This window comes from Pygoscelis adeliae, unplaced genomic scaffold, assembly GCF_000699105.1.
Source record: "Pygoscelis adeliae isolate BGI_AS28 unplaced genomic scaffold, ASM69910v1 Scaffold149, whole genome shotgun sequence".
NCBI classification, from domain to species: domain Eukaryota; kingdom Metazoa; phylum Chordata; class Aves; order Sphenisciformes; family Spheniscidae; genus Pygoscelis; species Pygoscelis adeliae.
In genome coordinates this window covers 2,602,166-2,612,802 of record NW_008825494.1, presented here as the reverse complement: position 1 = coordinate 2,612,802, position 10,637 = coordinate 2,602,166, and the positions used below count along the sequence as shown (strand labels likewise).

Here is a 10,637-nt window from a genome sequence, read left to right as displayed (position 1 = left end):
TGAACCAGATCATGTAAAACCAGCTGCGCCTGGGGGAAGAGCGAGGGGCCACCTCAGCCCAGGTCAGTTCCCAATACACTCTCTGTGCAATACGACAAATGGCAGGACTGTGCTAGCTGGAGGTGCTCATGAAAGCACTGGCTGTAACGTGTGTCTCCTAATGATTTATCAATTTGGATCTCCCTTGAAGAATCCTAACGACCAGGATAACTTGTCTTCTACTGATGTTGTTCTCTGCTTTATAAAAAGCTGCAAAACAAGTGTCGACATCCCAAATGAATTCTGTAATATCCAGGCTATAATTTGCAACCGTATAGCATAAGGGAGGAAGGATATTGAAAAACAGAATACCTTTAGCATACCAAAGTGGTGCAGTGGAGACATTAAAAAAAAAAACCTGCTGAAGGCTTATTCAGAAGCCTCTTTGTGTTACGTAACTAGTATTCAAATCCAAAGTGTTTTAACTGAGGAGTAGTACAAAGATGTTACTTACACAACTGCTTAAAATATTCACCTTTACACAGAGAAGTCCACTTATACTTTATTTTGATCTATTTCCTAAAGATATTTTAACAATTAAAGATTACAGGTTTTAAGAGTCACAACCACCAGCAGGGAAGTCGTTTGCTGATCTAGCTGATCTCAGTTAACGTGAAGACTTAGAGACAAGTTGCATGTTTTGACACCACTGTAACACACTAAATTACCGTAGCAGTTTCTTTACTTCATATTGCATACTTCAGAAATCCACTCTAACACGTATTAATGACCTCAATCGTTTTTCTTTCAGCATAAAATATGAGCTGATGCATTGTACGTGTTTGTCACTTGCTATTTCCTGATCTCGGGGGGATAAGAGGGAAAAGAATCACACATTGTGAGCTAGACATTATTCAACTTATCTGCAATTTATCAACTGTGCAGCACCAGAATTACACTGTGATCATGCTTTACTGAAAGGTACAGTCCCTGTTCTTCGGAGCTAGTCAGCACGTAAAGCTTTCACAAAGATTCTGTGTTTTGCTAAAAGCTTTACGTTTGGCTTATTTTTTTAAAAATTGGAATAGTCTGAAGTAAAGTTGCATTTCAACAGCGCAAAAAAAAAAAAAATCAACCATTCACCATTGACTGAATTTCTTGCATTGTTCTCAGTCTATTTCAAAAATAAATGGCGTGGCCTTTCTGTTTCATCACATCTAGTCATATACTTTAGTGGGGCACTTAAGGAATTTATTTTTCACAATTTTTTCCTTGCAAAAATAGCTAAACACAACTGTTTCACTATTTTTGGCTCATATGTGCTAGAAGATTTTTTTTTTAAACATTCCCCTGTTGAGTGCTAACCTATGCTAAAATACAAGCTTAAAAAATAGTGAGTGAGGCAACCCTCCAGATAGGTTGCATAATAAATTATGGTTTTCACAAAGTTAAGATTTTTGTCTGATAACTGTATTTTCATACATTTTATTTACATTCTGAGATCACCTTGGTATGGTAAGTGATTCTCACAGCCCTTAAGCTTACAATCTAAAGGCCTACAGGCTTTGAATTCAAGGTTCTTCATAATGCAGTACTGTTTTATTTCAGAAAATGTACTACTTTTGTAAGCATTGCTGTAAAGTAGGATCAAGAATTGTTTTCCCCATTTTAACCTCTAATCCTTTTACATGGCACAAAGTTCACCCAAGTCTTTCAAGCAACTAAAAACTGAAAAAGTAAACAAAATTTCTTCTGCCTTGGGTTTGATGTTCAAATTCTTATCAAAGTCATTTTCTTGGTATGTTGCATAAAGATAAGAGCAACCACCAAGATTATAAGTCAGAGAGAATTCCCCCTCCTTCGCCAAATACCTCATGTGGAAGCTTACACCGTAAGCAGCCTTCAGATAAACAATTTTGCTTTTATTCGGGTTGTAGTTAATATTTTGCCAATGGTATATGTGTTGGGGGAGGGGGGAAAGGAGACATGTTTGAAAGGAAAGGAGCACTGGCCTTTTTTTGTAGCAATAATCAAAACAACCAACTGAAAGGACAATTAAGAAACAGTATTTACAACCAATTCACCTGTCATAACTGAGGGCAACTCAATTCCAGCTGCAACAAGTTCACTATTAATCTATTTGATGTTCAGCAGACATATTAAACAGTGAATTGCCACTATGATAGCCAAAAGTGAAAGAAAAGTCTGAGTTTTTAAGTGATAAATTATTCAAGCAGTTTAATTTTCATGATCCCAAAATTTTATAACCGTCATAGAATCTTCACAACTCCCTTAAGTGAAATATTTCACTTAACCATCAGAAACAGGGAGAAGTAGCTAATATGCTAGACCCTCTATAAATAGAGGGTCATGCTGCCATCCAGAGGGACCTTGACAGGCTGGAGAAATGGGCTGACAGGAACCTCATGAAGTTCAACAAGGAGAAGTGTGAGGTCCTGCACCTGGGGAGGAACAACCCCAGGCACCAATATATGCTGGGGGTAACCCAGCTGGAAAAAACAGCTTTGCAGAAAAGAACCTGGGGGTCCTGGTGGTCACCGAGTTGAACATGAGCCAGCAATGTGCCCTCGCCACAAAGAAGGTTAATGGGTGTCCTGGGCTGCATTAGGAGGAGTGTTGCCAGCAGGTCGAGGGAGGTGATCCTTCCCCTCTACTCAGCACTGGTGAGGCCACACCTGGAGTGCTGGGTCCAGTTCTGGGTTCCCCAGTACAAAAGAGACATGGACATACTGGAGAGAGTCCAACAGAGGGCCACGAAGATGATTAAGGGACTGGAGCATCTCTCCTATGAGGGAAGGCTGAGAGAGCTGGGACTGCTTAGACTCAAGAGGAAAAGGCTCAGGGGGGAACTCATCAACATATATAAATATCTGAAGGGAAGGTGTAAAGAAGATGGAGCCAGGCTTTGCTCAGTGGTGCCCAGTGGTAGGACCAGAGGCAGTGGGCACAAACTGAAACACAGGAGGTTCCCTCTGACCGTCAGGAAACACTTTTTCACTGTGAGGGTGACCAAGCACTGGCACAGGCTGCCCAGGAAGGCTGTGGAGTCACCATTCTCAGAGATATTCAAAAGCCATTCAGACATGGTCCTGGGCAACTGGCTCTAGGTGGCCCTGCTTGATCAGGAGGATTGGACCAGATGACCTCCAGAGGTCCCTTCCAACCTCAACCATTTGTGATTCTGTGAAACTAGCAGCTGAAGATAACAGTAAGTGAACTGTACGGTAGAAAAGTCAAATATCTGCTTTGACTACACAATACTGCTTTTCCTTCTTTCTACAGTGTTTTAAGACTATCTTAGCCTGCACAAGCACATATTACTTCCTTCTTTTGCTCCCACCGATACTTCTTGCATTCAGTCATTTGCAAGGAGTCTATCAACACATCCAAGTGCTGAGACAGGAGAACTAGAACTTTGTTCAGAACAAATTCGGAAAACATGTCTCTTTGGTTTCTATTTTCCAAAAAATATGACTCTGCTTCAAAAATACAGCTCTTCTTCCACTCAGTTCTTTAAAGAAAGTTCACAAGGCAATCAATGGTGCAGTGCAAGAGAAGAAAAACACACTTGGTGTCTTCATTGTTTCTGACGTACTGGGGTTGCAAGTACAGGAGTACCTCCCTGTGTTTTGTTAAGTCTAACACGCTCTCACTAAATTGCTTGATTTATGTGGACATCTTTCCCTCTAATAATTTACTAACTTCTTTTGTGAACGTTTAAAGGGATGAACTTGACAAACTCAATTATTCTTAATTTGTTAACTTACTGAGTTTTCACTGAACTTTTGCAACTGGCAACAGTGTCAGAGATGTACACTCTGTAAAAACCACACAAGGACCCCAAGTACCTGCTTGGCCCACCACCTACACGCTGCCTTCTCAAGACTGAGACAACAGCAGCTCCTCGCTCCATCACCACTATCCACCGCCTTACAACCTTGGCCCATGTTCTTAATCCTCCTACTCATTCCACCAAATCGAGTGCCATCCCCCATGCCCAAAATCTCCCTTGTTCTTCCCATGGCACCTCCTGACCTCCCCTCAAATAAATCCACAGCCACACATCCTCATCTCCTACACACCTCACCTTCACAAACCACAAGCCGCTTGCACCATTTGTCACACATTCTCATCTCCAGACCATGTCTTGATCTGAAGTGAACCTCCACTGCACCGTAAACTGGGCAGCCCCCACTCTAATCTTTTGCTAATCTTATCTCTGCAGTTAAACTGTAATTTATTCTGCCTGCTACAACATTTAATTAAGTCAAAGGGATATCTAGTTTGATTGCTGGCATATGCTGCTGCCATCCTCCAACGGGCTGGCAGTGAAATTCCCATCCATCCCCATCAACTCTAGAGAATAAGGCATTGGCATTAACATTTCCTTACATTTCAAGAAAATTAAATCTTGCAACCATAACTGGATAAGCTTCTGAGAATTCTCAAAGCACCACTACAATTTTGCTTTTAATAAGTTATTTTTAAAAATAATCAGCAGCTGCAATTTTTTTCTAAAGTCAACTGTTTAAGTCAGACAAAGCTTACTCCATGTGGTACAGCAGATCATGTTCTTGATGTGGTTTCATAAACTTCCCTGCAGAAAGCATAGAAGCCTCTGTAAAAGTTAACTTGAGCTCAAGAAAAATGAAGCCAGGAAAAGAAAATGACACAAAAGGACAAGGATTGATTCAGGTAGGATTCCTGATTATATAACTGCACTGAAAATTCAAGAAAGTGACTTCATAATCACAAAATGTCAATATGGATTTAAAACATAAGCTAGTTAAATAATCTTCACCTCAGAATTGCCAGTGGAGGGGGGGATGGGGAGAGAATCTTTTCTTCCATTCAGTTACTTCTGCGTTAGCCATTGGCTGTATTTTAAAGACTACATTAAAAAACATTTTTCTTTAGAAATAGATTTAAAAAAAAACAAAACTTTTTCAGCCCAGTAATGGTAAAGAAAATCACAGAACATTAAGTCCTTTCCCAAGTCTCTCTGTTGTTTTTGCTTTTAATCCATTCAATTTGCGTTTCCTTTTTCATTGTTGTCTTCTTCAGTATTTTGTCCTCGCTTCCTTCCTTCCCTGCTGAAGCATGCCCTGAAACCACAGCTGCTTATCACACCTATGCAAAGCACAGCGAAACACCATTAGATCTAAACATACTGCTCTAAAGCTCTGATAGCAAAGACCGAAGGAGTTCAGCTACCCCACATTACTTCAACAGATTTGGGATTAAATTAGAAATGTCCCCATAATAACAGTCTACTGGTCTTCCATTTGTTGCAAATGTTTATTAACAGTTACTGGTCATACGCAAAGAAAAACTACGCAATTCCCTCAAACTTTGAAGAGAAATTCTCTAGCTTTCTCCATTTGCAGAACAGTAGTTCTGTTTGAGCCCAAATATTTGCATAAACATCAAATTTAATTTCTCTAACCTATCACTCCACATACGGTCCTCACCCCTCCCTCTGGAAACCACTTATTTTGGAGGGACAGCATTATTTTTAAAATAATTTTTAAAATCCCTATTGCAAACTTCACTTCCTTCGAAAATGTAGGAGTTCTCATTTGCAGTTTGCTGTAAGAACTTCCACATAAGCCCTTCTTCCTTTTTTGATCAGAAAACCAAAACTAAGAAGAAAATTAACAGGAAATCAACAAAATAGAGAAAGCAACTTGCACTAATGCCTTGCTTTTAATAGTCAAGACATCATTTGTTTACATTATCTTCTTACAAGCAAAGACACTGATCTAGATGCTAGAAGAGTGGGATTTTCATGAAAATCAAAATGCCAAATGTAACTTTGAAGGGAAGGCAAAAAGATTTCAGACCAATGCAACTCTTACAGGTGGCTGCCTGATTTCAAAAAGCTCACTCTCATCTCTGTGGCAAAAGATGATGACAGAAATAGCCTGCCAACCATGAACCCAATGAAAACTGATGAAAATGCATCATATTCCTCTTGTAGACAGTTCTTGCACCTTGACCGTTGCCTGAAGTTTTTTTCCACACTACAGGAAAATGGAAGTTTTTCACCTCTATCCCCTGCTATTAAGCACAATAGTTCTCCGCAGGATCCAGAATAAGCAGACTAACTAAACACCATTCGAACACACACATGCATCCCACTAACTGACAGCAATTCTAGTTTTTCGTAATTTAGCCATCAGTAGCTAAAGTTCTCTGCATAACGTTCTAAATTAGTAGTACAGTACACCTATTTAATCGGAATTATTTTACACACAGTTTGATTCAGCAAACTGAGTACCTAGGTTTAAGTAAACAATTTTAATCTTCCCTTCCGTTTGTATATTTTTTTATACTTTCCTTTCTAAAAAAAAAAGGACGTCTTCCTTAGAAACGGCCATTAAAACACAATCTCCCATTACACACAGATTTTGCTATAAATATGATGGTTTCTACTAGTAATAGACATAAATAGGTAGGTGGTTTTAGACGTATTAATTCAAATCTAAAAAAATAAATTGGAAATTGAAGCGACACGCTAACCTTTCTAGCAACTACGTTGAACATGACCCATGAAAAAGTGGCCTGCACTAAAATCCACCTATTTTACAACTTCATAGGATTATTTTATTAATGGTGATGTTATACACATATTATTGACACATGTGATATGAGAACATATTACATATTGTACTACTGATGTTACCTCGGATTAAGCTGAACTATCCTAATTTTTCAGCTGCTATAACAGTTTGTGTTTTTTCAGACAACATCTAGAGTATCTTAATTTTGCTCCACCGGGAAATTTAGATTTTGAATAAAACAAATGTCTCTCATCAGTTCAAAATTATACGAGCAGCTGTAAATCATACAATAATAGGTCAATAATTACAAAGTTAGTAAAAAGACATGGAATAGTTACAGGGTGCACTCGGGTCTTTGTAGAGCATTTGGCTTCCTATAATAACATGGATTAGTTTCAGAGAAATTAATACAAGCAAAAAATATATTGTCAAGATATAGTTCCATTAACATTTCACACCACTTCGGTTAACCCTGCAGGCTAGACGCTCGCTGCTATTACAAAAAGGCTTGTCTCTTTGAGAGAGGTTCTCTTAAGAGAATATCAAAGTAATAATATGCTACATCACGCTGGCTTTGTCTCTTAAGAGTAACATCCCAAAACTGAGTAAGAACATTTAAATTTGTCCTGAATGTCAGCTGGAACAGTGATGCACACAGGTGATTAAATACAATCCATGCTAAAATCCACATGTCATTCTTTTCTTATTATATTAATACCACTATATTATAGAGGTATTAATGCACATAGTATTATAATATCATGTATTACATTATTAACGCAACATCGTCTTGAGCTAAAGCAAAAAAGAATCCAATGATTTTCAGAGAGCTTTCACTGGCTTAATCCGCAATAACTGCCACAGCCATCAAGTCTAAAGAGTAAACTCTCTGGCAACAGTGACAAAAAAAAAAAAGGGGGGGCGCAAGTCAGACTTTGGATACTACTGGCCCACCAAATGAAACATTTCACTTCCAATTCTAGTTATACTCCCCAAATTTTGCAACAGCGAAGAACTTCATTTAAAAACAAAAAAAAACTTAGTTTTAAAGACTAATCAATCTCTGTATGTCTCCTAAGGTAAGAATTCCCGGTATAATTCTGTTTCTCCAAGGACTTTCACCTACCCACTCTTGGACTGCTGTACAGTGAAAAGTTAAAAATCTATCTGCAAAGTGAAGAGTTTCAGGGTCTAATTCCAAACAATAATTTGTAGGCAGCTTAATTAATTCACATAAACTAGTGTGTCTTCCTTCAACTCTCTCCTAAGTATTATGCTCATCTCTTCAATTCCTGTTGACAGTCTCTTGAACACCAATAAGGCCCTTCTATAGTTAGCCAGTAGAAACACACACAGTAGGAAATCAGCATATTCAGTAGACAGAACTTAAAGGATTAAGAGACGGGATTTATACCTATAAAGAAATTTCACATGCAGCTAGATCATGCTAGTCAACCAGTAGCTAAAATAGTCAATCATGCAATATAAAAATGCCCCAGAGCCCAAAACCCCTTTACCTGACAGAAGACATCTGCCATTTAATACATTAAAAAGGAGCGATTCAAGATTCACATGCACATTTTTTTAAACACTGAACACATACATCCAGACAGAGTTCTGTGACGAGAACCTGTGTAACACCAAAAACAGTTAACCTAGTAAGAAAATTATGTTATACCCGGGAGGCCTGGCTAGTCTTCAGATTCCAGAGAAGTAATGTTTGCGTCCAGCAGATCACAAATGATTACTGTTCTCTTATTTCACTAATCTCATTATTTTGACTACAACATGACTGAAAGAAAACTAAGGGAGTACCCTGGCAATTAGAGTCTAACTTGTTATTACTCATGAAGAACTCTTATTTGTAAGAAAGCTTATTCACAGAAATTTGTTACAAATTAAGATTTTTAGTATTAAAAGGAATTATTACAACACATTAACTACACAACAATGTCATAAAAGACAAATATTTCATTGCATTTATGCACACTCAGCTGAAAATAATCCTTAAAGTTTGGGTGGCAACTGAAACCCTCCTGTCAAAAGTCTACATAAACAGAAAAAAGGGATGTAGAAAAAAAAGGCACTACAGATGAAAGGAAAAATCTGACAAATCACATGAACAGCCACATTTTTCACCCCATATAATACGGAAGAAAACTAGGCAATGCATATTCAGCAGCTGTTACAAAGATTGCCACTTTTTCAGCTAAAATTTTCCTCTATTATACAATCATTGAAGCAACATATTTGTAATCTAGAAGCCAGCTTCCAGGGAACACAAAAATATTTCTGTATTTCTTAATATACTTATCTTCAAATTGTTTTCTACTACGTTTATTTACCACGTTAGCCAAAACATCTAACTTTGGATCAAAACTTTTACTTCGGTAAGAATAAAAGATGAAAATAGAACTAATCTAGCCAAATCAAGAGCAAGCCCTGTCATTTTACAGCATTTACATACAAGACCTACTAAATAATGTAACCTCTAAGGCTATATCTGTCACCTCTGATTCCGATTTAGATTGTTTGACGTAAAATATTGGAGAAAGGCTGCTTTTGAATCACAACTGCTTGGGGAAAAACCCTTGCCTAACCACAAGAACAGCTGCACTCAACCATTCAGATGATCACTCAGGACACAGTTATTTGGTTTTATTATTATTATTAATCTGTAACAAAGGAATAACACTGGCTGGCCCATCTCAACAAGAATTTCAGAGTTTTGAGCAGGAACTTGAAAGGTTATTCAAAGTAAGGTATCTATATGAAACATCCGGGGGAAAGGAAGATGATGGACAAGACAAGGACTTACTCTAGCTACCCATTTCATCTGAAACAAGTGTAACTGACCCAAACCACTCTACTTCTCTGTATTTTCCACTTAATTTTCAAACCTGAATTGGGAAAACACGATAGCATCCTCATCCCTGTATCATGCAACTTTGATAAATAAACAAATCATCTTCTAAGACAAAAGAAAACTTTCACCACACACCCGCACATTTCAACAAAGACCAGTTCCATTTCAACCACATATCTTTGACAAAAAATTAACTCCCTTCAAAAAGGACAAAATTTAAAGGAAGCCTACACCTGTTATACAAACAACTACAGTAAAAGCTAATCTGAATTCTTCAAAATATACATGAGATTTTCATCGCCTTTCGCTTCAGTTCTCTTGTGCATTAAAGCTGCTAGCTCACAGGCAGGCAAGAAGTTTACCAACAGCCTAAATGAAGATTTTATAGTTCTAGCAGTAATACTATGTACTCAGCTATGTGCTTTGACACTCTGCAAAGATAACATACATACGTTGTCCAGCTTGTTTCTACATAGAAGGGACTGGACTGACAATACAGATCTATTTGCAGCTCAAAATGAGTTAGTGTTTCTTCAAGATCAGTTTTAAACCAGCATACTCAAAAAACCCTGTATGTCTATCTCAAAAGCAATGCTGCAGTCTTCTGTTTGTCAGCTAAAATCATCCGTGATCTGCACCTGAAAGGTCACGATGCAATGCAACTATCTAGCTCCTTACCTGTAAGTCTGTCTTCAACCATTTGGAGTCAAACCTAGCTTGAGCAGCCAGACAGAAACATTCAGAAGACATGGTTCTTTCTCCAGCCTTCTCTCCAGGCTGGCTGAGCAGCCCAACCTGCCACAGAATGAGGAAAATAACGATCTAGCACATGAAATAAGCCACACAAGGTTATTTTTGCTCAGACTGGGATGGCTTCCGCTCGATCTTCAAAAATTTATCCTAAATAAGGACCTCCCTCGTCCACATCCCCCGAAATTGCACAGGGAGAGGAACACACATTAAGAACACTATTTGAACCCCCCAAAACGCCACTTCCCTTCCCTATAACACTCGTGGAAGGAAGCCTCCTTTCTGCCGCACCGAGCTACATCAGAGGCCCAACGCCGCCCCTCAGACCCATAAGTGGTGCATGAAATAAATAATTGATCGCGGATTACGCAAGCCGCAGGCCAACATAAAGCGATTCTCAGGGTCACCCACCTCCCCGTCGCCCCCGGCGGCGGCCGAGGCCCGGGGGGGCTCGCCCT

The 10,637-nt window shown here is 38.7% G+C and overlaps 1 protein-coding gene across 1 annotated transcript in view; it reads right to left on the bottom strand.

The window, feature by feature from the left end:
- LOC103923044 (E3 ubiquitin-protein ligase HERC2) overlaps positions 1-10,223 on the bottom strand; it is a 117,075-nt gene extending 106,852 nt beyond the window's left edge. The window contains 1 exon segment of the mRNA XM_009331291.1: positions 10,108-10,223. Coding sequence (XP_009329566.1) covers positions 10,108-10,179 — 72 coding nt within the window. The 5' untranslated portion in view covers positions 10,180-10,223.
- Positions 10,224-10,637: the final 414 nt, after the last annotated feature.